The sequence below is a fragment of the Dermacentor albipictus genome, chromosome 6 (genome assembly GCF_038994185.2).
Source record: "Dermacentor albipictus isolate Rhodes 1998 colony chromosome 6, USDA_Dalb.pri_finalv2, whole genome shotgun sequence".
Taxonomy (NCBI): domain Eukaryota; kingdom Metazoa; phylum Arthropoda; class Arachnida; order Ixodida; family Ixodidae; genus Dermacentor; species Dermacentor albipictus.
The window spans coordinates 54,308,927-54,335,807 of NC_091826.1; the positions used below are offsets into that span (position 1 = coordinate 54,308,927).

General features: G+C 47.9%; 1 protein-coding gene across 2 annotated transcripts in view; it reads right to left on the reverse strand.

Moving 5' to 3' along the window:
- LOC135907790 (serine/threonine-protein kinase ICK) overlaps nucleotides 1-26,881 on the reverse strand; it is a 77,280-nt gene that overhangs the window by 9,234 nt on the left and 41,165 nt on the right. For both annotated transcript variants that reach the window (XM_065439527.1, XM_065439525.1), the window contains exons 3-5: nucleotides 6,014-6,348; nucleotides 4,592-4,931; nucleotides 689-796 (exon numbers count right to left, since the gene is read on the reverse strand). In XM_065439527.1, the coding sequence (XP_065295599.1) occupies nucleotides 689-796; nucleotides 4,592-4,931; nucleotides 6,014-6,348 (783 nt within the window). The remainder of the gene's footprint in view (nucleotides 1-688; nucleotides 797-4,591; nucleotides 4,932-6,013; nucleotides 6,349-26,881) is intronic.

The window sequence follows — 26,881 nt, forward strand, 5'->3', positions numbered from 1 at the left end:
GATCCGCGCCTGCTTTGCCCGAAACTTGCTTGCAGTCGAAACACACGCTCAGACACCAAGAATGCCAGTTCCCCAAGTATGATGATAAATATGCTTGGTATGCTTCCAAAGTATTTTAATACTGACGAAGGCGGCGTCGTAGGCAGACATTTTTGGGGGGATGGGACGGAGAGGGGGAGGAAGAAGGAAGGGGCTGTAAAAGCAGCAGGCTAACACAAAGATTTCGGGGTTTGGCGTGGGGGGCGGGGGAAAGGCATGCACGTGCCCGGTGCCACCTCCTGACTACACAGAGGGTGGTGTTCCAGAACTGGTTTCGAGGATATCATTCGTTATAGAAAACGCACAAGAAAGTTGAATTATAGAAGAAGGCAACCGAGAACATCACGTTGTAAACGTGACAGTCGTAGCGTGGGGCCTCCTATAGTGCTGACGATGCGGCGCTAAATGACAGCGTCCCATTTATCATGCAGAGAATACAGTAGTAATAAATATTATCAGGTCTAACAAGGGAAACAAAGCAGAAAGCCAAAACGTTCACACGACTACGCGGCACCGATCAAAGCGCACGTAGTTTCGTAGCCCCGCTTTCGGCTGCGGTGCTGATCGGCGACGACGAGGACGGTCGATGCCGCGGTCGATCCGGCACGCGGCCGCAGTGATCACGCGAACATGCACGTGGTCTACTTACGTGTCCGACGTGTGACCGGCGCGAGGCGACGCTCTGCTGGCGACTGTGAGGCGACGGGTACTGCGAATGGGTCGACGGCGTGCCCGTCAGGTACGGGTAGCGCAGTGCCTGTTGTCGGGAAAGAAAAGAAAACGAGGCAAACCACGATCAGCGCAATTTAACCGCTGGGCTAGTGCAGAGTAGAGTATAACGCCGGGTCGACGCTTGGCCAGCGTCACGACTCGTTAAATCGTCGTTTGCCGGCACTTTAATAAAATTATCCCTATCCTATCCTATCCTAACCGCTGGAACGTTCAACACGAAACGATTATGCCAAACGCACGCGAACCGCGAAAGGTGAGCGGCCGGGCAACGTTTCAAACTGTAGGTCGTCTCGCTGCCCTACTTTTTTTTTACTCACGTGGTGAGTGGCAAAACAACGGACGTTACCAGTTTAGCTCGGCGTTGATACGTTTATTGTGTTGTCATAGTAGCGATGTGTGGCAGCTGACTGCTGGGACAAGTAATCAATGGCGTCTAAATGGACGGCGCATAACGGCGGTCTGCAAACAGCGGCTTGTCTGCATGTTTTATGCTAGCGCAGTGCGATCATTGCAATTGCGTGAGGCCCGGCGCCAATACATTGCACTGTGTGATCTACACCGTGTGGCGCGAGCATCGTTAGTCTCCAATTACAGGTGATTTTTTTTTACGTTTCTAGCTTAAGTACAATTACAGTCATTTTTTTCTCGCGTTCCTGTTCCATACATTGCCACGCCTGACTTAACAAAAGGAAGCACAACATTCCCTTTTTTTCCTTAGCCCTGCAGCACGATGTAAACGCATACGCACACACACCGTGGCCTCACGTCTTTCTGTTTTTTTTTTTTACAGCGGATACGTGTTTATGGCTAGGCTTCCGTGCATTCTTGCTCTGCGTCGGAAAAAAAAAGAAAAACTATCACCATCAGCAATGGCTCATAGCCCCCTATGCAAGCAAAAATGCAATGGTTCATCCCTCTCGTAATGCAGAGGATATATATATATATATATATATATATATATATATATATATATATATATATATATATATATATATATATATATATATATATATTCTTCCACGCAAATATGCATTAACAAATGTGTGTGCGTACATTTCGTCACGATGACCACCGATCCAGACAATAAATGTGTTCGTACCTTTGTTCAAAATGCTGTGTCATCTCTGTGTCGTGTGCTAAATAGCTTCGCTGGTCATCCACCTTCACAGAATTGAATGGCCCATGATTTTTTTTTTCCTTTTTCTGATATGATTTCCTTCTTTTTTTTTTAAAAGGGTGCTTCACTGCATGAATGATATGTCGTGGGAGGAAGACGACACACTCGCAGGCGGAAGAACTAGGCGCGCGAGGAAAGTTTAAATTACTGCATCCCACCGACTCCACGCAGTGCTGCGAGAGATATGGGTCGCGTCATCCAATCACAAAAGAGAACCAACCACGTGAGGGGCTTCTCCATCGGCCGCCGCTGATCGCCTTCCGCGTGACGCCGACTGAACGGAAGCTTCACGGAAGGACTACAAGCGCACATTGGGCGATCCCTGCTTCCTTTTCGGGAATACGCAGTCGGCTCTCGTCACTGACTGATGACTGACACGAGCTCCGAGTACTGACTTGAGTATTGTTGCTTACCATGCATGACACGAGATAGGCATGAAGAAAGAAGACTGTCGATCTTTGATGCTTAAGCGACGTGCAATCTACTGGTGGCGCATGCCTCTCGACAAGAAAAAAGCATAACCAGGAGAAAATGACTTCGTCTCAGAAAACGGAACACAGGTTTACGCGAGTTTTACTCTGGTTCTCTGCGCGGCTTTAATCACGTTTCTGAAGTCGCGCGGGAACGCGCTCGAAATATCATAGATAACTGTGATTCTTGAGCGTAGAGTAGTATACTTTCCGGAAAGACTACGTGTGTGAGTTTGTATCGTGTATCAGTTTTTAGGTGCGTCGATAGATGATTGTGACACGTTCTAGAATTGACCTCGTCGCCGCGAGCGCATCCGGGAGATTCGATGGCGCGTGTACAAAGCGGCCAGGCGCAAGCGGCCGCCATCCGAGTCGACGATCGCCGACCGCACTTGTTGCTGTCGCCGTCAATGAGCGGTGTCTTACAGAGGGCACAAGTTCGCCCAGTAAAATTGTTTCCAGTTGATGTCGCTGACAGACATTGGCCAAGGATGTGCTGCGAGGTCGTGCTAGCGCGGTGTCTGTAGTTTCCTCTAGTCCCATGTCTGCCAGCGTTGTAACGTTTTCCAAGTGCGCTTAGCGTGCCCACCACAAAGCTACAGTTTCTTCCGTGTTTGCCTGCATGATAATTGCATTCTTATTGGCGTCCCTTTCGAAACCAGGCGGCGACAGATAATCACCAAGCCTGCTTGAAGCAATCAGGTTTTAATACATCTATCCTAGTCTAGCGTTTTCGCTATCTCTCCTTCGTCTTTTCATTCATCAAAATCTTTATCTCTACTATACTGAACACTGCAGCTACTTGGGATGGGACGCCGCTCGCCTAGGACGACGACTTGCGCCTGCTCATTGTTGTTCAATAAAGTTTAATACTACTACCACAAACGCCTGTTACGACTTCAGTTCTATCGAACTCTTCCCTGCTGACACCCCCCCCCCCCCACACATACACATACACACACGCACATCAATGCTCTGAGCATATTTTGCTTATGTCGACTGCTGACAAGTTAATCCTTCCATCTTCTTTTAATCACAACGCGTCAGGAAGGAGGACGTTTCCTACGGGCCCTGCTGGGTGAATTACCTTCGCATTCCATTACGATCGATGTGCTGACTTGGTTCCGGGCTTTTGCTGCAATAAACACATGCCTCATTATGTTGCAAATATTTGCTCCGGTATGTTATTGTCCTCGGGTATGGCCAGATCGGGCATCAAATAGCAACGGGCTCTTTCTACTCCACCTTTTCATCACCCCCAGCGTAGGGCAGCAAACCGGACGATCGTCTGGTTGACCTCAATCCCTGCCTTTCCTCTCTTTGCTATCTCTCTCTCACTCACTGCCCTTTGTTTCACGGGTTACGTGATGTTACGCAGCTGTGGGGCGTGGTGCTGAACGAGCGCTGACTGTCAACAAAGACGACGATCTTGCGGGAAGAATGATGTTGTTTTGATACAACAACAACAACAACAACGCTCCGCTGCTTCGGGCAGCCATCTTGCGCGCGAAGAACTGCCGCGCCTTGTAAATAACCTGTAAGCACATATTTACGTAAACGCCTCACTGATTCCACTCCGTGGCATTTCTTGAGGAGGGGGCGCGGGGTGTCAATCCCCGTATACCCTCCAGATTTCTTTCTTGCCACACTCGTAAACCATCTGGCCTGCCGTGTCTTTGCCGCCACAGCCACGTGACAAATGTCGACCACCCCTTTTCCCAAGGCCTTCGTTCGGCGAAAGGTATATAGTGTCCTAGGGTGGTTGCTTGGGCTAGTTGGTAATTCATGATCAAAAATAGCGTACAGCGCGAAGGACAAGGACAGCGATAGACGACATACACAGCGCTGTTTATGTCGTCTATCGCTGTCCTTGTCCTTCGCGCTGTACGTTATTTTTGATCATGTATATAGTGTCATTGCCGCATTATTACTATTATTATTTGTTCTTAACACATATACACAATTAACAGGAAAGGAAAAGCGAGGAGCAGGCTGGCAACTGCCACCGGAAGGGGCGCAACGCCTGCCTGCTCTTCAGAATGGAGGTGACAGCAACACAGAAATGGAAGATACGAAGGAGGGGCGGAAAGAGGAAAAGAAGGGCAACATACACGCGAGCAAGAGCAACAATACACGCGAGAGGCCTAGCTCCTTGACGTGCGCGCACACGCACCAGCAGCGCGGTGGGCCTCCTCGCCGGGTTCCAGCGGAGCAGGTCCCGCAGGAGGACGAGCGCCTCGCGGCTGGCGCTGGGCACCACGGCGGCCAGCGAGCCCTGCGGGAAGTGCGGCCAGCGCAGCTGCAGCGCCGCGGCCAGCTGGTGTCCCTCGGGCCACTCGCGCTGGTCCGGCGTGCCCAGCACGGCGCAGATGCGGAACAGCTGGTCCACCTCGTTGCGGCCGGGGAACAGCGGCTGCAGCGTGTACAGCTCGGCGATGATGCAGCCCACGGCCCACAGGTCGATGGGCGAGCTGTAGGTCGTCGAGCGCAGGAGCACCTCCGGGGCGCGGTACCTGCGCCAGTGCGCGCGAGTTTCGCTTGCAGTGCTGCACCGCGGGGCGCGTCAAGGTGTGACTCGCCGAGCAAGGAACTTGGCCGAAGAGTGACCGATCCTCACAAAAGCGGCCGTAACACACCGTCAATGCGTTAGCATTATAGGAATGTCGAAGTGAAAAAAAAGTGCGTGCATGTGAAGTGTGGGATGCCAATCACGTGGAATGTATATATATATATATATATATATATATATATATATATATATATATATATATATATATATATATATATATATATAACGAGAAGAAAGGAGGTTAACCGAAGGGCCCGATTTTTATTAGTCATATCATGAGAAGCCAACGAACACGGACACCAAGGACAACATAGGGGATATTATTTGTGCTGAATAAATGAAATAAAGAAACGATAAATTAGTGGAAATTAAAGTGGATGAAAAAACAACTTGCCGCAGGTGGGAGCCGAACCCACAAGCTTCGCATTTCGCGGTGGGTTCGGCGGGTTCGGTGGGTTCGGTGTGGGTTCGGCTCCCACCTGCGTCAAGTTGTTTTTTCGTCCACTTTAATTTCCACTAATTTATCGTTTCTTTATTTCATTTATTCAGCACAAATAGTCTAATAACGCACTAAAACTGTCTAGGTTTAGTTACACGTACGTAGAGGCTTCACGTACGCAAACGTGAAAAGCCTACGTACCTTACGTGCACGCCATCTGAAACGCCTTTAGCTACACGTACGCAACGCACGCCAAGAGGGACCCCGTAGCTCCATCTATCGGGAAATGTGAACACGGCGGTAGCCAATTCAATCCTGCCGCCGTGTTTCGATGCGAGCCGCCTGCGCGCGCGCGGCCCGCTATCGCTTGTTCGTGACCTTGCGGAACTCCAGCGGGTAGCTGTCAACGTGCAAGAAACGCACGCAAAGAATTGAATCTCACGTACGTCCGTGAGACGCGCGCGCGCCCGCTACGTTCTGCGCATGCGCACTGCTCACACGTAGACGCTCTACGTACGCAAAGTCTCTACGTACGTGTAACTAAAACTGTCTCATCATACGCACGCACGCACAAAAAAGCGGCTCACCACCGAGTGGACACATAGTCGGTGTACGGCGGCTGCGAGCGGATCTCGCGCGCCAGCCCGAAGTCGGCGATCTTGACGAGCTGCGGCCCCATGCAGAGCAGGTTCTCGGGCTTGATGTCGCGGTGGAAGAAGCCGTGCTTGTGCATGAAGGCCAGGCCGCGCAGCACCTGCTGCACGATGGCCCGGATGGCCGCCTCCGGGAACGGCACGTCCCGCTCGCGTATCAGCTGGTACAGGTTCTCGCGCATGTACTCGAACACGAAGTACAGCGTGTTGTCCTCGCGCACCACCTCCTTGAGCTTGACCAGGTTGGCGTGGCTCAGCTTTTGCAGAGACTGCGAGAAATGGAGGCGCTTAGGACTAATTGACTTGAAAAAAAAAAAAAAGAGTACGTCGACGCAGACACAAGGAGCTTTAAATGAGTATACACGGACGGGACATTTCCAGCTTGACATTTTATTGATTTATTTGTTTATTTAGCATACCCTCAGGGCCATTACGGCGTTATAGAGGGGAGTGGATACAAGGAAAACGGGTAAATTCAACAAAGAGGAGTTAATATATATAAATTATTACGACATGATTGAGCGATGCTCAAGAGACGAGCCGCCGCGAGAACGACGAAGTTGTTGGTCGGTGCCCTTGGCACGAGCGAGTGTCAGCCTGGTTGCCTGGCTCCAGTGTAAATAGCGTGTAAATAGCGTGTAAATAGCATCTCTCGTCTGTGTCTTTCCACACGTAACAATATATATATATATATATATATATATATATATATACACACAAAGATAAATAAAAAATGTCACCTAGATATATAAAGTTAGCTATGGCGTTTGTGAGTACACGTTGAACAATGTGAAGAAAAAGGTTGCTAGCTATAGAGTGCTAGCTATGACGTTCTTGAATAATTGGCGATCTGCGATGGTGGCCGTCGAGGCGGGAAGGCGATTCCACTTATTTGAAGTGCGTGGTACAAACGACTGCAAGAAAGCGTTGGATCTGCATAATGGAATGCCGACCTTACCAATGTGATCTAGTCTAGGCGATACATACGGAAGCGGGGAAATAAGTTTGCTGCGTGATAATGGGTGATGAAATAACTTATGAAAAGGCACAGACGGAGCATTTCCGGTATTTTTTTTTAAGCGACAACTTTTTTTACCTACTTAGCCCACTTTGGATGTAGGTTGGCTGATCTCGCACGATAAAAACCAGAAGGACTGTCAGAGAGAGGGAGAGAGAGAGAGAAGGGAAGAAGGAAAGGCGGGGAGGTTAACCAGACTGAGTCCAGTTTGCTGCCCTACACGTGGGGAGGGGAATGGGGAGTGAAAGAGAGAGAGAGAAAACATGAGTCTATATCGCACTTTCACATGCACTAAGTTCGGTGCAGGATGTCTATAGTCGGGCACTCAAGTCTGTTGCTTTCAGGTAGTGAAGAAGCGCTCGAACTGCTTTCTGGGCTAATGAACTGTGAGGCCAGGCTCCCAAGACCTTTGCTTCTGTAAATGGCCTGTCGTCCAGTCTATTCAAGGCACACAGGAGAGTCACGTTGGTTATCCAAGCGAGAACAGTGGCACAGAAGATGACTGATGGTCTCTTCACACCTAGCGCACATTGGTGAGTCCGCCATTCCAATACGATAGCGGTAGGAGTTAGTGAATGCTACTCAGACCTAAGGAGTTGACTCTCTTAAGGAGAGTCAACTTTGGCCATTAGGTATATGCTGACTGCTGTTTTCCCGAGCAGACAACATGAGCCACTGTATATGTGCCTGCATAGATCAACTTCGGAATTGCGTATGTGATGTACTGTGGCAGATACCAATACACAGTAGCACGGTATCATTCAGCATTCTGGTTGGCAACGAGATGAGCACTTCGCGTGTCTGATGATGAGCCCATTAGGCTTCGTGATTCACGGATGGCGTATGGTCATGCAGCAGGTTACACAAGAAATGGCCGCTCTCCTCTCTGCACTTGTCAGTCATTCGAACATTAATAAAGTGTTCCTTTAGATCTTGGCGCCTAGTGTGCTTTGCTTTGATTCGTCTCTTTTTCCAGCTATCCACGCAGCAACACTAATTCAGCGTGATAATCGCTACAGCAAGCATAACTCCCGTACGCCAGCGCATTCCCAGCAACCAAACCCGGAAACAGTACGGCGGGCGAACCCGCCCTCTAAACGAAAAAGAAGAAGAAGAAGAAGAAGAAGAAGAAGAACTAAAAAGCGTGTCGGACCGGTCGAAAGAACGTACGGTCAACGAGAAAGTGCGGCACCGTGACTTCAACCGGAGGTCGGTGGCGCACGGCGAGCCTTAGGAGTCGAACTAGTTCTTTCTTTGTTGGATGGAACGGAGGGTCAGCAGAGCGGGAACGAGGCGTATCATCGCAAGCGACGTCGCGTCTCCAGTCGGGACGTTTCGGATCTCGCGCCGCGTCCAATCAGATTGCCCTAGTAAGCTCATCGTCCGCTGGAGGGCGTCACCGACGGCTGCGCTAGAGCGTACTCTAGCTGCGCTGCATAGAAAGAACCCTTTCTCACATAGAGCAGCGCAAAACACTTTGGGGTTACAAAAAAAAAGTAACTTACATTAAAGTGGGCTAGAGATTCTGGAAAGGAGTAATGGTGCCAGCATTCGCAAATACAACTCCGTGCCTTAATGCAGACATCCCGTCGCGGTTGGAAGTTAACCAAATGTCGGTGGGTAGATCGGCATCGGGGGCCCGCGGTAAAAGCACGATTGAGGCACTGCAGGGTGACGCAGGCTGGGCTCCTTGTTGAAGTCATAGAAACACTAAGGAACATTGGCTGAAAAGAGATTGGCAGCTAAAGTGCACAAACATCTGTACCTCGAAAGCGTTGACACGGAATGGAGAATGAGGCGAGCAAGTCAAGGAAATCGGCAAACCAACTACAGAGAGAGAGAGAGGAAAAGGCAAAGGAAAGACAGGGAGGTTAACCAGAGGTTATCTCCGTTTGGCTACCCTGTACTGGGGGAGGGGAAAGGGAAACCAACTACAGGGTGATCGAAAGTGTAAGTAGACAAACAGCAGTCACCAAAAAGAAAGAGGAACAGAAAGAGACGGTAAATTGGATGCAAAAGATGGAAACAAAAAAGTTCAACGAGATTTCAATCGAGAGGACAAATCTGTACGAAAAATTAAAGGGCAGTGCGTTGCTATTTGAGTCGGATGCCTGAAGCGAGGACAAAAGCATACCGGAGCAAATATTCGCAGAAGGATGGGCCTGGATATATATATATATATATATATATATATATATATATATATATATATATATATATATATATATATGTATATGTATATATATATGTATATATATATAAGTAACTTACACAGGGTAGGTGTCCATTTTTCACAGCGCTGATTAAAAGGGCTGGGATGCCATTAGAAATCATTATTTATGCTATTTATTTATTTGGTTAACAATACATGATTGTCACGATGCTTTGGACAAAAGGTGACATTATAGAGTCAGCCGACTGGGCATCTAGCATCATTTTATCATTCATTCCACAAAAGATATTCTCGTACAAGATTGAAATTAACATACAGGTCATATATGCACAACTGCAGAAAATAACAGGTTGATTTTACCTACTACAGTGGACATTGACAAACGACAGTAACAGAATATACAGCCAGAACTCAAGTACAACGGTACAATATACAAAAAAACGTATAACTACAATCAATATAACGCTATATGAGCAACCAGTAATCCAACAATACTAAATACTCCGCCTCGCACCCCCGTCGACTAAGCTTCTCGCGTATACCACTTTTGTTAGGTCGATTTGGAGTACGCTAACACAGTTTGGTTTCCCCACTCAGTAACTAATATAACGAAACGAAAAAGTACAGCGAAAAGCGCTGCGCTTTATTTTCAAGTATAAGGGCACAGAATCACCCACTAGCCTTGCGGCTATATCGAGTTTAGCGACGCTATCATCAAGGGCGAAACAAGCACGGCTCAAATTTTTATTTAACTCCATTCAGAACTATTATAAGATAGACCTAACAGAATACACGTGTTTTTCGCAGTCACGATCATCGAGACATAAACACGTACACGCTATAACAGAATATTCATGCCATATTGACCCATTCATGTACTCTGATTTCCCCCTCGTGATAAGGGAATGGAATCGCCTCGACCCTTCAGTCATTTCTGCAGACTCATTATCTCAGTTCACATCCCAGTTAGAATCCATATCAAGCAATTAGTTATGCACATAATATGCTTTTTAAATCTTGTAAGCCATGCTGACTATCGTGAAAGTGTTTACTTTTTTTTTTTCAATTTGCTATTCTTTTCATGATGTATTCTCTGTATTGCGGCGCTTGTCTCCTAGACATGTGATATCTATATTTGTTTGTTTTTTATATGTATTGTTACCTTGTTCTTTTGGCGTTTCTTGGTTGGCTTATCGACAGGCAATTTGTACGTGCACTTTTTTTGCCACGTATTTAATTTTTGTATGCCCAGCTGCTATGGTCCCTCATGGGACTGGCAGTATTGAAAAATAAATAGAGCCAAAGAAATATACCTTCAATTGCTTGCTGAATGATGTTAATGAAGGAGAACGTGTAATTAGAGACAGTAATTCTGTGTGGGTATTTAAGAAATTCACAATTTGCCAATTTAATAACTGCAATTCATAATTCGATCTTTTCTTTTTTTTTGGCTTGGTAAATATCAAACGCCTGAAATCGTATTTCGGAGAAGCGTTAGTGTACGTGAATAGGATTAACTGATAATCAGCTGTGGATTGAGTAAAAATAAGTTCAGGAAGAGGATGACTGTGCATAGCAGAAACACTAAGAATACGGTCCACGATGAAATAGGAGGAAACATGATCGTGATAAGGTAAGTTGCGAATAAAACGAACAACACATCTTTGCATGAAGTAGCGATTATTTAAATTGTTTTGAGGCGTAACTCCCCACATGAGGTTGCAGTAATGAAAAGGGGAATGAATTAAAAAAAATTAAGTTGGCGTTTGAGTAATAAGGCACCGTGATAAGGCTGGGTAATAAGGCACGCTGTCTGTTTAACATGCCTGTCGTTTTCGGAACACCGTGTATCACGAACTCTACATACTGCGCCCATTGCAGATTTTCGTGAAACCGAACTCCCAAAATTTTCTATTGTGTTACGCGCTCTAGCACCTTAGACCGGAATGTAAATGAGTGAAATTAGTGCTCTATCCATTCCTGCGCGTCGCTCATGTACGCACTTTCATTGGCCTCACGCTGTCATGCGACGTTGCGATGCAACCAAAACGCAGGCAACTTAGCAATGAATTTGTCTGTATAGCTAATTACGTTGAATTGAATTGAACTATGGGGTTTTACGTGTTAAACTACGATGTCATTATGAGGTACGCCATAGGGGAACCAAAGTGATCGTGAGGCCGCGGGGAGGCCTAAACATCGCAAGAACGCAGACTGGGATCGTTGCCTCGGCCATCATGGCTGCGGCAAGGGTTTCGAGAGAAGACGGTGCGGCGGATACCTTCTGCCCCAACCTACACCAGAATATCATGGTGGTGAGTACCCCCGATAAGGGGCGTGCTTTGACCTATGCCAAGATTCAGGCCATCCGAATCGGGGACAAGATACACGAGGTAGGCGCGTACCAAACCACACCATATGGCACGGTCAAGGGGATCATTCGAGGCATTCCCATTGAAGATACTCCGGCGGATATTGACCGGAACGTTGTTAACTCAAGAAATCCATTAGCAAGAGGGGCGCAAAGAATTGACAATACGACTACCGTAATTGTAGCTTTTGAAGGCCAAAAGGTTCCAAATTATGTATGTTATGGCCCTGTGTTAACGAGGTGCAGTCTGTACCGCAAGCATTTCGATGTCTGCAAACAGTGCGGCAAAATAGGCCACAGAAGAGACGTTTGTCCTAACCCCCATATGAAAGTGTGCTTCGATTGTGGGGCCAATAACCCTGTCGATGGCCACGAGTGTACGCCTAAATGAAAACTATGTGGGGGACAACACCCAACGGCCGATAGAGAATGCAAGAACAAATACAAAACTCCCTACGTAGTAACGAAAAGGCAGTGGGAGCGCAAGATGGCGGAAGAGCGCGTACAGCAACAACTAGCATCCGGAGAGTTTCCACCGTTGATGACGTCAGCAGGAGTGAGCGGCACAGCTGGTCGCCACGAGTCACGCTCGCGCGGGAACAACAGCGAAAGTCAAAACCGAAGCATGAGCCGCCACCGCCGATCCCAATCCAAAGACAGAGTAGCCTGGGCAGACGTAGTAAAGTCGGGGGTAGCCAAGAAAGAGCAGCAGCAACAGCAGCGACAGCAGCAGCAGTCACCGCCATTCCGGTGGTGGAGGGAAATTTAAAGACGAAAGTGAGGCAATGAAGGCGCTAAGAGAAGCAAACGAGGCGTTGCGGAAGAAGAACACTGAACTAGAGGCGACAGTCAATAGGCTCAGCAAGGAAATGGCAGAGATCAAGAGATTGATGACGGTCCAGCTACAACAGCAGCACGCACAGCCTTTATCGCCACAACCACAGCAGATGGCAATGACCGAGGATGAACCCGAAGTAGCGGTGAACCCGAGGACAGAGAACGCGGCCTCGGCGGGTCCGGCACCCAAGAGAAGAGCAATTGAAAATCTTAAAGAGCGGAGACTCAGCGATAGGGTAGACAACCTTGAAGATAGGCTCACCCACTTTGAAGAGTATATTCGCACGACATTCACCAAGACAATTACCGACCGTTTCATAGCAATTGAACAGACGTGCCAGCAATTAACGACGACAGTACAGAATTTGGCAACGCAAATGGCTAACTTTCAGCAAACATGGATAGGACATCAACCACTGCAACCACAACAGCAGTGAAAGGCCTCCTGGTCTGGCATTGGAATTGCAACGGTTTTGCTGGGAAAAAGGCTGCACTTCAGCAACACTTAGAACAAGTATCAAGAAAGCCAGATATTATCATGTTGCAAGAGAACCTCATTGAGGAAGTAAAGCTCTCAGGTTACCGGTCCCACGCCAGCCCACCAAGCTTCCGGACCGCGGCCGGCAGTAGCGGCAGGGGAGTTTGCACCTTGGTGAGAAAAGGCGTCACGTACGTCGAGCACGAGTTATTGAGCAAATGCCCAATCGAGCACACCATGGTAGAGGTGGTTACCGGGAAAAAGCAGAAGGAAAGCTCTTTTCTGGTAAACGTGTACAGTAGCCCCTCACACGGAAAGCAGAAATTCAAAGCACTGTTACACAAAGCGTGCAACGTCGCGGGGCCCGACAACAGGCTGGTAATCTGCGGGGACTTCAACGCGCCGAATCAAGCCTGGGGTTACCCCAAAACATTGGCAAAGGGCAGGGACCTAATGCAAGATGCTACCGACTTGGGACTAAATCTAATTACCGACCCAGCATACCCTACAAGAATCGGCAACTCGATCACCCGAGACACAACGCCCGATCTCACTTTCGTCAGGAGTAATGGCGGTGGTATGGCGGACTTCGAATGGCGCAACACGGGCCACGAATTGGGAAGTGACCATTACATTGTGGAGGTCGCTGTCCCGCTCGGTGGTACCGACGAAGTTGGCAGAAGCCTTCGGAAACATAGGATTACTGACTGGGACGTGTTTCGAGGATTGTTACCCGAGGAACAAACCGAAATTACGGACATTGAGAAGTGGTCCACCGAGATTGTAAACAAGGTAGAAAAGGCCACCAAGGAAGTCGAGACGGACGAGCGTGTCCACAGGGTCGACAGCCGCCTCGCCCACCTCATCGAAGCCAAGCAGTCCATCCTGTCAAGGTGGAAGACGCAGAGGACAAACAGAAAACTACGCAAGAAGGTCGCCGAACTCAACCGCGAGATCGAGTCCCACAGCCGAGTGCTATGCACACAGCAATGGAATGAGGTTTGTAACGCAGCGGACGGCCAGATGCACTGCGGCAAGACGTGGAGTATGCTGAGGCATCTTTTGGATGCGACCACGACCAAGTCTCACCAGCACCACAACTTGGCCAAGATCATCCACAGGGCGCTGACCGAGCACGGGGAAGACGAAGTGAAGAAACGCCTCGACGACAAGTACCTCCCGGTCACTCCCACAGACACGCACCCGGACAGCAAACGAGTGGCTAGATCGAGACATTGAAGTATGGGAAGTACGGGTTGCCCTGCACGATCTCAACAGCAACTCCGCCGCTGGTCCCGACCGCGTTACGAACAGAGCGCTGAAAAATCTTAACGAAGCGGCGATAGAGAACCTCACGGCATACTTCAACACTTGCTGGCGAGCCGGATCATTACCTCGGCAGTGGAAAGCAGCCAAGACCATCTTGATTCCCAAGCCGGGCAAGCCACCCAACATTGAGAACCTCCGGCCGATCTCGCTTACGTCCTGTGTGGGCAAAGCGTTGGAGCATGTACTCATGAACAGGTGGCAGAGGTACCTGGAAGATTCGGGGCTCTACCCAAACACCATCATCGGGTTCCGAAACAAGCTCGGAACTCAGGACGCCATGATACAACTGAAAAATGACATCCTCGATGACACTACCAACACGAAAGACAAGCGAGCCATCTTGGGTTTGGACCTGCAGAGCGCTTTTGACAAAGTAAGACACTCTGCGATTCTGGCCCAGGTGTCACGGCTAAACATGGGCAAGAGAACTTATGCGTACATCAAGGATTTTTTGACGGAGCGGACTACTGAAATCATCGTCGGTGACCTGCAGCTCCAAAAGAAGAAGCTCGGCAGTGTCGGGACCCCCCAGGGCTCAGTCATCTCGCCATTGCTTTTCAACGTTGTAATGATAGGGGTGGCCGAGCGCCTCTCACGAGTCGCGCGGGTCCGACACACCATCTATGCCGACGACATAACGCTCTGGGTCCCAGGAGGAAGCGACGGACACATCGAGAATACATTGCAAGAGGCGGTTGACGCTATCGAGGAGCAGCTGGACGGGTCTGGGCTCGTCTGCTCCCCAAGCAAGTCTGAGCTGTTGGTGGTTCCTCCGAAAAGGACAGCTAGGAAGACGAAAGGCAACGAGCCTGAGAGGGAGCAAGACACAATAAAGATCAAGACGAGCGGTGGTCACATGATCCCGGCTGTCGAGAAGATCCGAGTGCTGGGGATGCTGATTGAGCGCAAACGAGTCAACGGCGAGACGGTCAACCGTCTGGCGGCCAAAGTCACCACGGCCATCCGCCTCATTAAGAGGGTGTCGCACAGAACAGCAGGCATGAAGGAAGAAAGCCTCACCCGGCTAGTGGAATCCTTCGCTATAAGCCACATTAGATACGTTGCTGCTTTCCACAACTGGAGGCAGTGCGAACGCAATAAGATCAATGCGCTCATACGCAAAGCGTACAAGGCTGCACTCGGACTTCTCGACTGCACAAGCACCGACAAGTTCCTGGCCTTGGGAGTGCATAACACCCTGGAGGAAATCGCCGAGGCGCAGAGGACCGCTCAGCTCGCGCGGCTATCAGAAACAAGAACGGGCAGACAAGTGCTGCGTGACCTAGGCCTGGGACCAAAGGAAATGGGACCCGAAAATACAGAGGTGCCTGTACCTGACGCAATTAGTAGACGGCTATGGGTATGTCCGGTGCCAAGAAATATGAACCCTGAGTTCCACAAAGAGCGGCGGGCGGCGAGGGCCAAGGCGCTCATCGATCTCCATGCCAAAGACAGAGGTGCCGTGTTTGTGGACGCGGCAGAGTATCCCCATGACAGAAAGGCATTCGCCGCTGCAGTCGTCGGGGCATCGACCGGTGCAACTAGAACAGCGGCGAGTGTGCGGACTCGAGGGGCGCATCAAGCCGAGGAGGTGGCCATTGCTTTGGCCATCGCCGACCCCGAGTGCACGACTGTGCTCTGTGATTCTAGGACGGCAGTGAAAAATTACGCCAGAGCAAGGGTGTGTGGTGAAGCCGCGCGTGTGCTGCGTGTGGTCGATCTCGCGAGTGAAAGTCGGCGTGTGGTGATAAAGTGGTTTCCGGCCCACATGGGCAGTGATGTGTCGGATCGCGGGAACGCTAACCACAACGAGACGGCGAACGCGGCGGCGCGAGGACTAACCAACCGTGCCGCTGCTACTACAGCCGACCCGTCGTGGTGGTGGGAAAGCAAGGACAAAATGACTTCGTACAATGAAATTGTGAAATGGTACCGACTAGAGCGAAGGACTATGCCGCCACCTCATCCGGGCTTGACCCGTAAGGAGGCGGTTTTATACCGACAACTTCAAACGGGGTCGTTATTCACTCCGGTGCTGATGAGGCACGTGTGTCCAAGTGTTTATGAAAGTGATCTGTGTTGTGTGTGCCGAAAGGAAAGAGCCTCTGCAGCTCACATCCTTTGGGACTGTGCTAAGAATCCGCATGAAGCTGCAACACTAACAACGATCCCGCCGCGGCTCGAGGCCGCAACGAGATGCTATGACCAAGATGTTCAAACCCAGGCAGTCCAGCAGATCTCGGCGGCCCTCGAAAGGCAACGACCGAGCGAAACCGGAGGGAGGCTGCCACCCCAAAGGAGGGGCAGGCGCGGTCGACCAAAGGGAATAGTGCGGCCGCGGCCGAAGTAGAGGCGCCACACGCCGCGAAGACGTCATGGCCGCGTCACGGTAACGCCTCCCTAACAGGGGAAGGCTAACCGTTCTGCAGGGGTTCAGAACAAAGTTTCGTCACTCACTCACCGGCATGCAGGGATGCTTTACCGTGCCCCCAATGCACGGGACACGGGCGTTTTTTGCATTTCGCCCCCGTCGAAATGCGGCCGCCGCGGTCGGGATTTGATCCCGCGACCTCGTGTTTAGCAGCGAAACACCTTAGCCGCTAAGCCATCGGTAATTGCGTGGCCGGTTACCTCGGATCATGTGGAGTTCCGAGAGCCCGTAACACCTAGTCCAATCTGCACCAGCCAGACCAGTTTGTCACCCTTTTTCAGCGTCACATGTGGGGTTGCTAAGAAGAATTCAGGAGCTGAATTCACCAAGGCTTTCGTTCTTTAGTGCTTTTTGCCATTGGACGGCTGCCTTCGGTAATGATATACGCAGCATCAAGATTGGTTGGTATATTTTCCTTACGAAATATTCTAGCGTAACAGATTTTTTATGAATATAAGGGCCCAGTTGGCGTAACGGCAAGTTCGTATTTCGCGTCTAGCCCAGAGAGAGAGAGAGAGAATCAACTTTTACTGAGCCCATAGTAAAGGTTGGTGCGCGATGGCACCAGACGGGGTGGAACCTTCGTCTAAGGTCCCATATGCGTCCAGCAGTTCCTGGCCCCTAGCCGCCAGCACGAGCTGGGTCGGTAGCCCATTCAACAAACGATATAATAAAAAAAAATAATCATGGGGTTTTACGTGCCAAAACCACTTTCTGATTATGAGGCACGCCGTAGTGGAGGACTCCGGAAATTTCGACCACCTGGGGTTCTTTAACGTGCACCTAAATCTAAGTACATTCAACAAACGAAAAGTCGTTTGGTGGCGACGGGCACTGATGGAGACTTCGCCACACAATGGCAAAACTTAACCTTACGTGACCAACTTACAACTGCTGGATCTCGGAGGCCACCGTTTACACGGCGCTCTTCCCTCTGCTGTGAGGTCACAGCAGACCCTTCCTTCTCTCTGTCTCTGTCTCTCTCCCATATATGTACCCTCCCTCCCCCTCCCTCCCTCCCTCCCTCCCTCCCTCCCTCCCTCCCTCCCTCCCTCCCTCTCTCTCTCTCTCTCTCTGTAAGGGCGCCGTCGACACTCCCCGTGTCCTGTTTGCTCGGGCATTGCCGGGGTGGTCACCATGTCTGCTTGAGCTGTCGCGGTGACTCGCTCCTTGGTATAGAGCGCATCACGCTGCCGCCTTCGAGTTGATTTCATGCCGTGGCGTAGGCGTAACAACTGCGCGTCCAACGAGCTTCAGCTGTGCTCGATATGCTCTGCTCGACTTCCGCTTCCCCTCGCTGTGCGTAGCAAAAGTAGGTCCGCGAACGAGCAATAACGCTTTGCGCTGACCCGCTCTCTATACGCCGGACTACACGACCGGTAATTGGAGATCCGCGTTCGCGAGTTTCAGAAACCCGTCACCAATGTTGCTCACTTCCTACGTCGTTCTGTCGTTGAGCGCGAGATCACGGGTTCGAATACCGGTCGCTGTGGCGGCATTCTGATGAGGGTGAAATGCAAAAAAAATTAAATAAATAAAATAAAGAACGCTAGGGTAAATGTAGGTTTAGGTGCACAGTAACTAAACGCCAAGTGGTCGAAGGCACCCTAGCTAAACAATACATGCAGTTCTGTACAAATTTTGTTCTCTCTCCCACTCTATTTATGTGTGTTCATTTTTTAAAAGAGCTTTCTGTTTCGCCTTTCCCAGAGCAGTGTAGCAAACTGGATATCTTTCGGTTAAACTTCATGCCTTTCTCATCTCTCTCTCTCTCTCTCTCTCTTCATCGAGGAAGCTATGGCGATAGTGTACATGGGAGCAGCGAACATGGTGGTTCAATCATCGAAGGAATGTTCGATAGTGTACACCGATTTGCCTATGAACTTCGTCCACCTGGCTTTAAACTACTTTGCAGCTTTGCAAATTTATCTTTTAATGTTTCAATGTCACAGTGTATTTCCATGCCTTGTATAGCCCCTCCTGCATGGGCCACAACTGTTGGCCTCCAGTATTCCTAAATAAATAAATAAATATGCAACCAAATAGTGCATTGTAAAAGAAACAGTTTGGTACGAATATACGTGTGCGGAGAGCCCTATAGGCCTTACGCAATTAGAAAAAAAAAAGCTTGTTTTGAAATTTAGGCGAAGGCAAAAGTTAATATATGAAGCCACAATGACGTCTCAAGTCACAAGCATGAAAATTAGACAAGTGTACGCGTACCACCGATTATTCTCATGGTAGCTGAACAGTCACACAGCCAAACCGTATTCCGCGCTGTCAGTTAAATATATATTTTTTATTGGGTTAGCATTACGAGTGTCGAAATGCAGAAAAGTGGATGTATTGTGTGGGAAGCCGGTCACGTGGTAGAGGTAGAGAGTGGGATGGGAGAACTCTGACATGGTCAGAGAAATGTATATCAATGTATAAGCTCATTATATTACCGCGTCACGCGGGGAGTCCGTCAGGGCTTTCCCCTCTCTCATCTTATCTTGTCATCTTATCCCAAAAACCCTACTTAAAAACTATAGAGCGTCATCTGCAGATTAGAGGCCTGCGGCTTCCTGCGGGTAATTTCTTTTGGTCGGTTAACCAAACGCACGTTTCCACATTGTCTCGCCATTACAGCGGCATCACAGAATCAAAATCCTATAGGTATCTCGTTCGACACACTTGAAATCTGGGATGACATGTGGGCGCCAGGCATTCAAACAATAAGGAGCAACATTCGGGCAGACCGCAGTTTGGATTTTCCTCTTCTTGAATGACATTATTTATACCCGAGTTTATTTTCCTGGGGATTTCTATGTGCCTGTGCCACGTAGCTAAGCCCCCCCCCCCCCCCCCCCCCCTTACTTGTCTTGTTCCTCTAGCCCTTCGTTGACAGTGGCGATAACATTCAATTTTAGGTAATTTTTCTGGTTTCCTTTTTAATGTGTTCGTGGTATATTATATCTAATGCTCTTGATGTTCGCACCTGCGTAGTGTTTGTTTAATGGTGTGTAGATATGTATTATCTGTGCATATAGCCTTGTACATTTGTTTACTATCGTTATTTTTTGTACGTAGTGTAAACAAACTTTTTTTTTTTCTAATCAGAAAATATTTTTTTCTAAACACACAGTGCCGGCAGCTTACTATCTGGCAAATATTCGGCCAATATTTGTAACACATGGCGGAGAAGCCTAAAATTTATATCCGCGCTATAGACTTTCCTGCTGAAATTACTGAATAGAACTCTGACGCCGCGATCAATCAGTTATTTATAGGAAAGATGGTTAGCACACAGATATCTCGAACTCTCGTGCGTGACGTTATTCTGACGTTCTTGCGGTTTCATTTAGTATACGCTTCATCTGCAGTTATTAAAATAAACAGTCGCATCTTTCTTAAACGTATGGCAGCAATAACACTCCGCGAAAATGCATCATCACTGAGAATCGTTGCATTTGTAAACCAATAGTTTGTTCGAAAGTTATCAATTCTGCAAGACACAGAAGCTGCTTGAAGCCAGAAGAACAAAGCTTAGGAAAAGCCACGCGCTGCCTTGTCATTCCCACGCTGGCTGAGTCACCCGGCTTGAAGCTTCCGCATAGACACTAGTCCCACAGTTCCCTCTAGCGGATTGTGCAGGAAACTATGTGGCCTGCGTAACGTGGTATCATCACTGACGTTGCAGTGATACTGGTTTCGTTGTGTCCGTACATGCCTCGAGCGACAATTCTGCGTGTGTTCGCGGGCTTCCTTCACGTTCGGAAAAAATCCTTTATGTCGAACTTTTGAGTGACAGAAAGCTGTGTCGGGAATTTTCCATGTTGTCCTACAATTTTCTCATTGACACTTTTCATCTAATTATAATATTTGAGAAGCCGATTAATTGATTGAGACTAATTATGTAATTGGGTGCAATGCAAAAAAGGAAGGAGTCCGGGTATCTACAAGCGACGGCAAACAACATTATACATTGGTTCTGTCTAGCTACGTGGCATTTGCATATTTTTAAAAATTTCAGTGCATGATAGTTGGGACACCCTGTATACTAACTTATTACTTCTGCATGCTATAGGTTATATGCGACGGATGCTCTTTGCGCGCTGCTCCTGCTCTACCGATGCAGGTGTCTGGATGCACTTTCCAAAACGGCCCCGCAATGCAGCGTTGCATGCTGGTTAGGCGGCATTCACGCCGGCGACTGACAGAGATTGTGCGACCAAGTTGGCCGCAAACGGTTGCTTTGGTTGAAAAGCGTCAATTTTGTGGAAAAAAACGCACACACTCTCTCTCTCTCGCTCTCTCTTTTGAAATTTTGACCATGTGTTACTGCGCCAAGTAGTCCGGCTCTCTCGCTCTCTCTTTTGAAATTTTGACCATGTGTTACTGCGCCAAGTAGTGCGGCAGCGCTTTCGGTTTTCCGGAACCGATACCGAATCAGCGCATAGCTCCCGCGTGCGACGGTTTCGATTTTGCCCGTGGAAACACGAAAAAGAGAAGCGGGGGGGGGGGGGGGGGGGGGGGACAAGTCAAACTGAACGCCGAGTGGTATCCCGTTTCAATATAAGCGCCGTAGTAGATAAGATGTTTATCTTTTTTTTTTTGTTCCCCGAACCCAACGCGAATGAGAATGTGGGACTACTTTCCGGGAGCGCTCTTGCTCGTCCATCGACTCCTTCGTCTCTCCATTGCTGCTGATGGTCCACTGCAGCAAGCGCTTACAAACGCGGAGAAAAATCGGTCGTGTTTTAGGCAGCGCAGAGTCGCTAAGGAGCCTTCTTGCAGCTTCGGCATTGCGACGGCGTCTATCGGTGTATTCTTCAGACACGACCTTCAAGAGTCCAGACATCTCCCCTCATTTCTTTCTCCTATTCTCTCTCTCTCTCTCTCTCTCTCTATCTCTTGCTCACCCTCCCCATGATTTAGAGGTTACCGATAGAAGCTGGACGCCTCCAACCGACATTCCAGCTTTCTTCTGTGTAGCCTTTCTATCTTCTTGCCCGTTCTTTGGGGTTTATTTTTCTCCTCGGGGAATGGGCAAGCACCGTGTTTCGAGGGGCCCTATACTAAATGGGGCATGGGCACCACCAACGGCGCGATTAAAATTAAAAAGGTAGTTTTTTTTCTAAAGGCTCGATCCAATATGTATGCAGCACCGTTCATTCTTACGCGTCTGCTACGCCATCCGACGTTCTCGTTCACCCTGGTCACGCGCGCTGGACGTGGAAAACGTTTTTAACGGGGTGTGACCAAGTGATGGCATTTTCAGATAAAGAGTGCAGAAAAAGAAATGAAATATATGGGATGAGAAGCGAGGATGGGGCGAGAGACATCACGCGTGACGACGTGGTAACGTCTTTTTAATTGCCCTGCAGAAAGAGCTTCCTCATCGAAGGAACAAGGTACCCGGTTAACAAGAAGGAAGGTCTTTCTTTAACTCTTCTACGTACGGAAGCGTGTTTCTATGTGAAAAGTAAAGGTTAGTTAAGGAAGTGACCATTGCATAAAAAGAACAAGATATCTTTTTTTTTTTCACGACACTATAGATATTGAAGAAAAACATATACCGTTGTTTCCTGGGGAAAATTGGTTACCTACGTTTCTAAGATGATAAGTGCAGTTTTTTTTTTCTGATAATGCCGAACAGGGAGCGGCGCTGCTGCAGTCAAAGGGACAGAGTTGGATAACGTTCGCTCAATTCTTTGTGTTCAGTGTTAACTATATTTTCGCGAGTTGGTGCGCGAGTGGATGTCTGTGCACTTTTCTTTTTCTGTTTTCTTTCATTCTTGGATATATGTTGCGATGTACGATGCCAGCAATAGCATGCCAAACCATTTACTCGGCTAACCTCTCCAGTTATGATCAAAATTTTCTTTCGCGAGCGCACACGCGTATTTTAACGAATTGGTCTGATGTATACGGCTTCCCTGTGACGCACCTTGCTATACGAAAGTCGTGCGCGCGATGGACGTGGGGCTATGCGGTACGAATAACTTAACGTGCCAGCGAGGGTTCGAATAATTCACTTCAGGTTAGAGGACCCAAAATGCAAGATATCCCACACTGTTGCGCACTGTTGCGCACTGTTGTATGCGGCCAAGCCACCACGCAACAACTATAGAGTAATGATTCACCCGAGCTCTTCCGTGATGCTCGGCGAAACGGCGTTTATGCTTCCTCAAAACTAGAACAATATTGCAACGCCTGCAGGGTCATATACCACCTCTTTATTATCATTTTTTTGCATTCCAGCTTTTTTTTTGTCCACACCGCTTTTTGACGTTCGGGCGCAGGACAGGCTCACCGGCCGTTCTAGGACCAGCACGCATTATGCCTATACGATAAGCGCCAGGGCAAAGATGCGTAAGTGTCTATGCTGCTTTTAATAAGAGGGTGACAAAAAAATGGATGACAAAGGTCATTTTTAGAAGGAGCTTATTCACGCTAAAAGCTTATTCAATGTGAGCTTATTCAATGTGAAAAGAAGAGTGCACATACAACAAAGCGCAAGGTAAATACAAAAAGAAAATAAGAGGAGAAGGGCATTTGAACAATGTGTGAAACTATGACACAACAGTGAAAAACTCGGAAAAGAACAATGACAACGTGTTATGAAAAATATTGAGGTCATGAAAATAAGTTTTATAAGGTCTCAATAGTCCGTGACCGGCTGAATGTTGGTGATGACAGGCCGGAGCATGGAAAGGTCTATGTTCTCTGGTGATGTTGCGCGGAATACGAAACGTGATGCAGTTGAGGAGTTCGGGGCAGGTGAGGATACTGTGAAGTAGAACGTGCTAAGGAGAGCAAGCTCAAGAACCTTAGGCGTGGCACAGCAGAGAAATCTGGCAATAATTCGAAACATCGGCTTCACAGCCAGTCTTAAGAGCAGTAAAGCACACGAGCAGTTTTCCACATGTGAGGGAAAGTGGAAGTAGTCAAGGAGTTGTTAAATTTAGGTGTCAATACTGGAGCAGATACACTGCCGCAAGCGTTTAGAATTGCGGAGGGGTTGCCATCAGGGGGGCAGGACAAGGAAGGCTTCAAGCGCTTAAGGAATTCGTGGATGAGCTTTTCATCGAACAACACGGCACTAGAGGTAGGAACCAACCAGTGTTGCCGACTGACTCCAGCGTTGAGACCCGCAACATTATACAATGGTGAGAAATGGGCCGCAAAACTATCCGCAACTGTTTGGACTTCTACTCCTCTAGAGCCGAGCAGGAGAAAAAGCTCTCCACGTTGACCACAGCGCTTGCGGATATAGTTCCAAAATTTCGCATGCCGGCCCGAGGCACTCTTTTCCAAGAATTCATTATATGAGTCGTGATCCCGCTTATATAGAGGCGTTTGCAGAGAGTTCGAAGAAAGCGGAATTCTTCTTTCTACTCATTAGGCACAGGGTTTGCAGGTTCACGGTGCGCGCGGTCTTTATGATTTCGGGCAGTTCAGGTGAGAGCCAACAGGGATATTTTGAGCGTTAAGGACTGTACTTGGGAAGGCATTTGCGCACACTGCTCAAAACACGTTCCGTAATCTGATGTACTTGGTCATCAACATCTGTAACCAGTGACCAATCGGTGGTGGACAAGAAATTATATAAACGAGCATAATCACCACGGCAGAAAGCAAAGTGAGATGGTTCCTCTAGGCCACTGGAGGAGCGCTACCTCAGGGATGACACACAAGACGCGCAGGGGAAATGTCGGAACGAGAGACACCAATAACTTGAGCATTCGAAAGGCAAAGGTCTCGGACGTTACCACAGAAATTAGTGATCAACATATTCCGCTGAAGGGAAGAGAAGGACAGAAAGCCTAACAACGGGTTGCAGTTGTTCTCTGTGTAATGATTGTAATGAGAATATCTAAGCGCACCCCAATAAATTCCAGGTGTATTAAAATCACCAAGAAAGTTTACTCTGTGCTTGTTACGGGAAGATAGTACTTTCAATAGAAGAGATGACCTCATCAAACAAAACAGGGGAATATTTGGCGGTACATAGAAAGTTTCAAACTTCTAGACCACTCGACTCCTGTGCACTTTCTGTATCATTACGCCGACCACATCTTAATGAAGTGTCAGCAACAATCAGTGCGCCACCACTTTTTTTAGGCCCACTGAAGTCCCGGTCACAGCGGTAGACGTTGTAGTGCGGTGTAAAAAAGCCTGAAGAAGAAATTTCACTGCAGAGACAAGTTTCGGAAATAACAAAAACAGGAAAAGAAGAACTTACATTGGAGAAAAATTCACATGCTTTGATTTGGAAAAGATGTCCAGATTACTTTAATCGATCGATCGATCGATCGATCAATCAATCGATCAATCAATCAATCAATCAATCAATCAATCAATCAATCAATCAATCAATCAATCAATCAATCAATCAACCTTGTTTAACTGCCCAGGAACACCCTAAGGTACGGCGCACGCATACATTAAAATAATAATAATAATAATAATAATAATAATAATAATAATAATAATAATAATAATAATTTCTACTGGCACTACTGGCATCCCCTTCGAAACGGGGCTGGGACAAACAGTCACCTAGCCTGCTTTAACTAATCAGGCTTTACTACACTTGTTGTAATATCTCATTCAGTTTATCTTTCCTTGATCGCTTCTCTCCATTAAAACTGCTATCTCTATGTTGTAGTGTTACCTATGCATGCGATGACCCCGGTTCCGTTGATGTCCTACCGTTTTTTTCCCCCACCAATACTCCGGACATGTCCGCCACTGACCAGGCAATGCTCCCATCTGCTTTGAACCGCAGCTCTTCTGGAAGGTGTAAGTTTTCCTCGGGGTTCCGGCTTTGGCGAATACCTTGCCATTTCATTGCGACGCGCTGAGTCGTCTCCGAACTTTTGCTGGGGCGGGCACTTACATGGCTACTCCCACTGCTAATATTTGTGTCGCTATGATTTTGTCCTCACACAACCAGCTTGGACTTCAGACAGCCGGGCACTGCCCCATTTTGTGCGATCGCACACACTTTATCTCCCGATTTCTCGTTTGCAGTCTTTGTGAATTACTATAGACTTTTTATTTTGTTCCCGTCCTTCCCAGCTAGTTTACCGTCTCTGTTTCCCTTTCTTTCTTTTTTTTTTGATGATTCCCGGTTGTCTGTTGACACTTTCAGTTACCTTGTACTTCGTTGCTACGAGGCTGTGAGACACAAAATGACATTTGAACTTTGAACTTTGAACTTTATTTGCATCTATACAACGTACAGATAGCAGGGGCACAGACAAAAAGCCATAAAATCGGCTTGACTAGGTCTGTGTCCCTTATTGGTTTCTTTGGCATCACGTAGCAATGCGTGCACAAATACAAGATGAACAATAAAAAATATAAACAATATGGGGATAAATGCGACTACTTATACAAAGTTATTTCGCACTGCGGCGAAAAAATTGACATGAGTGCAGAAATAATATTGTCATACAGGTTACGAAAAACACGAACAGGAAGACAACAAAATGCAGACATCATGAATCCCTTCTCGTTCACGGGTAACATTCACAGAAATACAAAAACTAAATAGGTCACTGTGCAATTACAGCTTAGAATACGTATACATCATAACAAAACACAAAGAAAAACACTAAGCATTCATGTGAATGCCAATATGAATGGCAAGTGTGGCCACCCAATTGAAATGATAATAAGTAGGGTAATTAATGAAAAGAGTTAAGTAGAGATGGTAGTTCATGGCGCAGCATTTGATTCCCGTAGTTAGTTCTTGAGTGCGGAATATGCCAAGTTTCTCTGTGACGTGTACTGAAACCGCTTGTATTTAGTGTTAGCCTTGACAAGTGCGTAAGAAAATAACAAACCAATTCCCCTTCCCTACTTCAGGCGGGCTTCCTTCCCCTGCCGGTGCCTAGACGTTACCCATCGCATGCGTCATAAATATCACGCTTCTATAGACTGGAAGTCAGGTCCAGTACAAAATTAACGAATCTGGGGTGACTGAATGAATGTTAATGACACCAAGAACGGGAATTTAGAAAAATTGGGCCCCACGTATATGGCGATGCCATGCCGATGCGATTGTAGTGTGATTCCTCTTGCTTATACCACTGAGTGTATTAATTTTTAAATAAAATAAATTTTTGGAATGTCTTACGACATCAGACAAGGCGGGGACGAAGACTAAGAG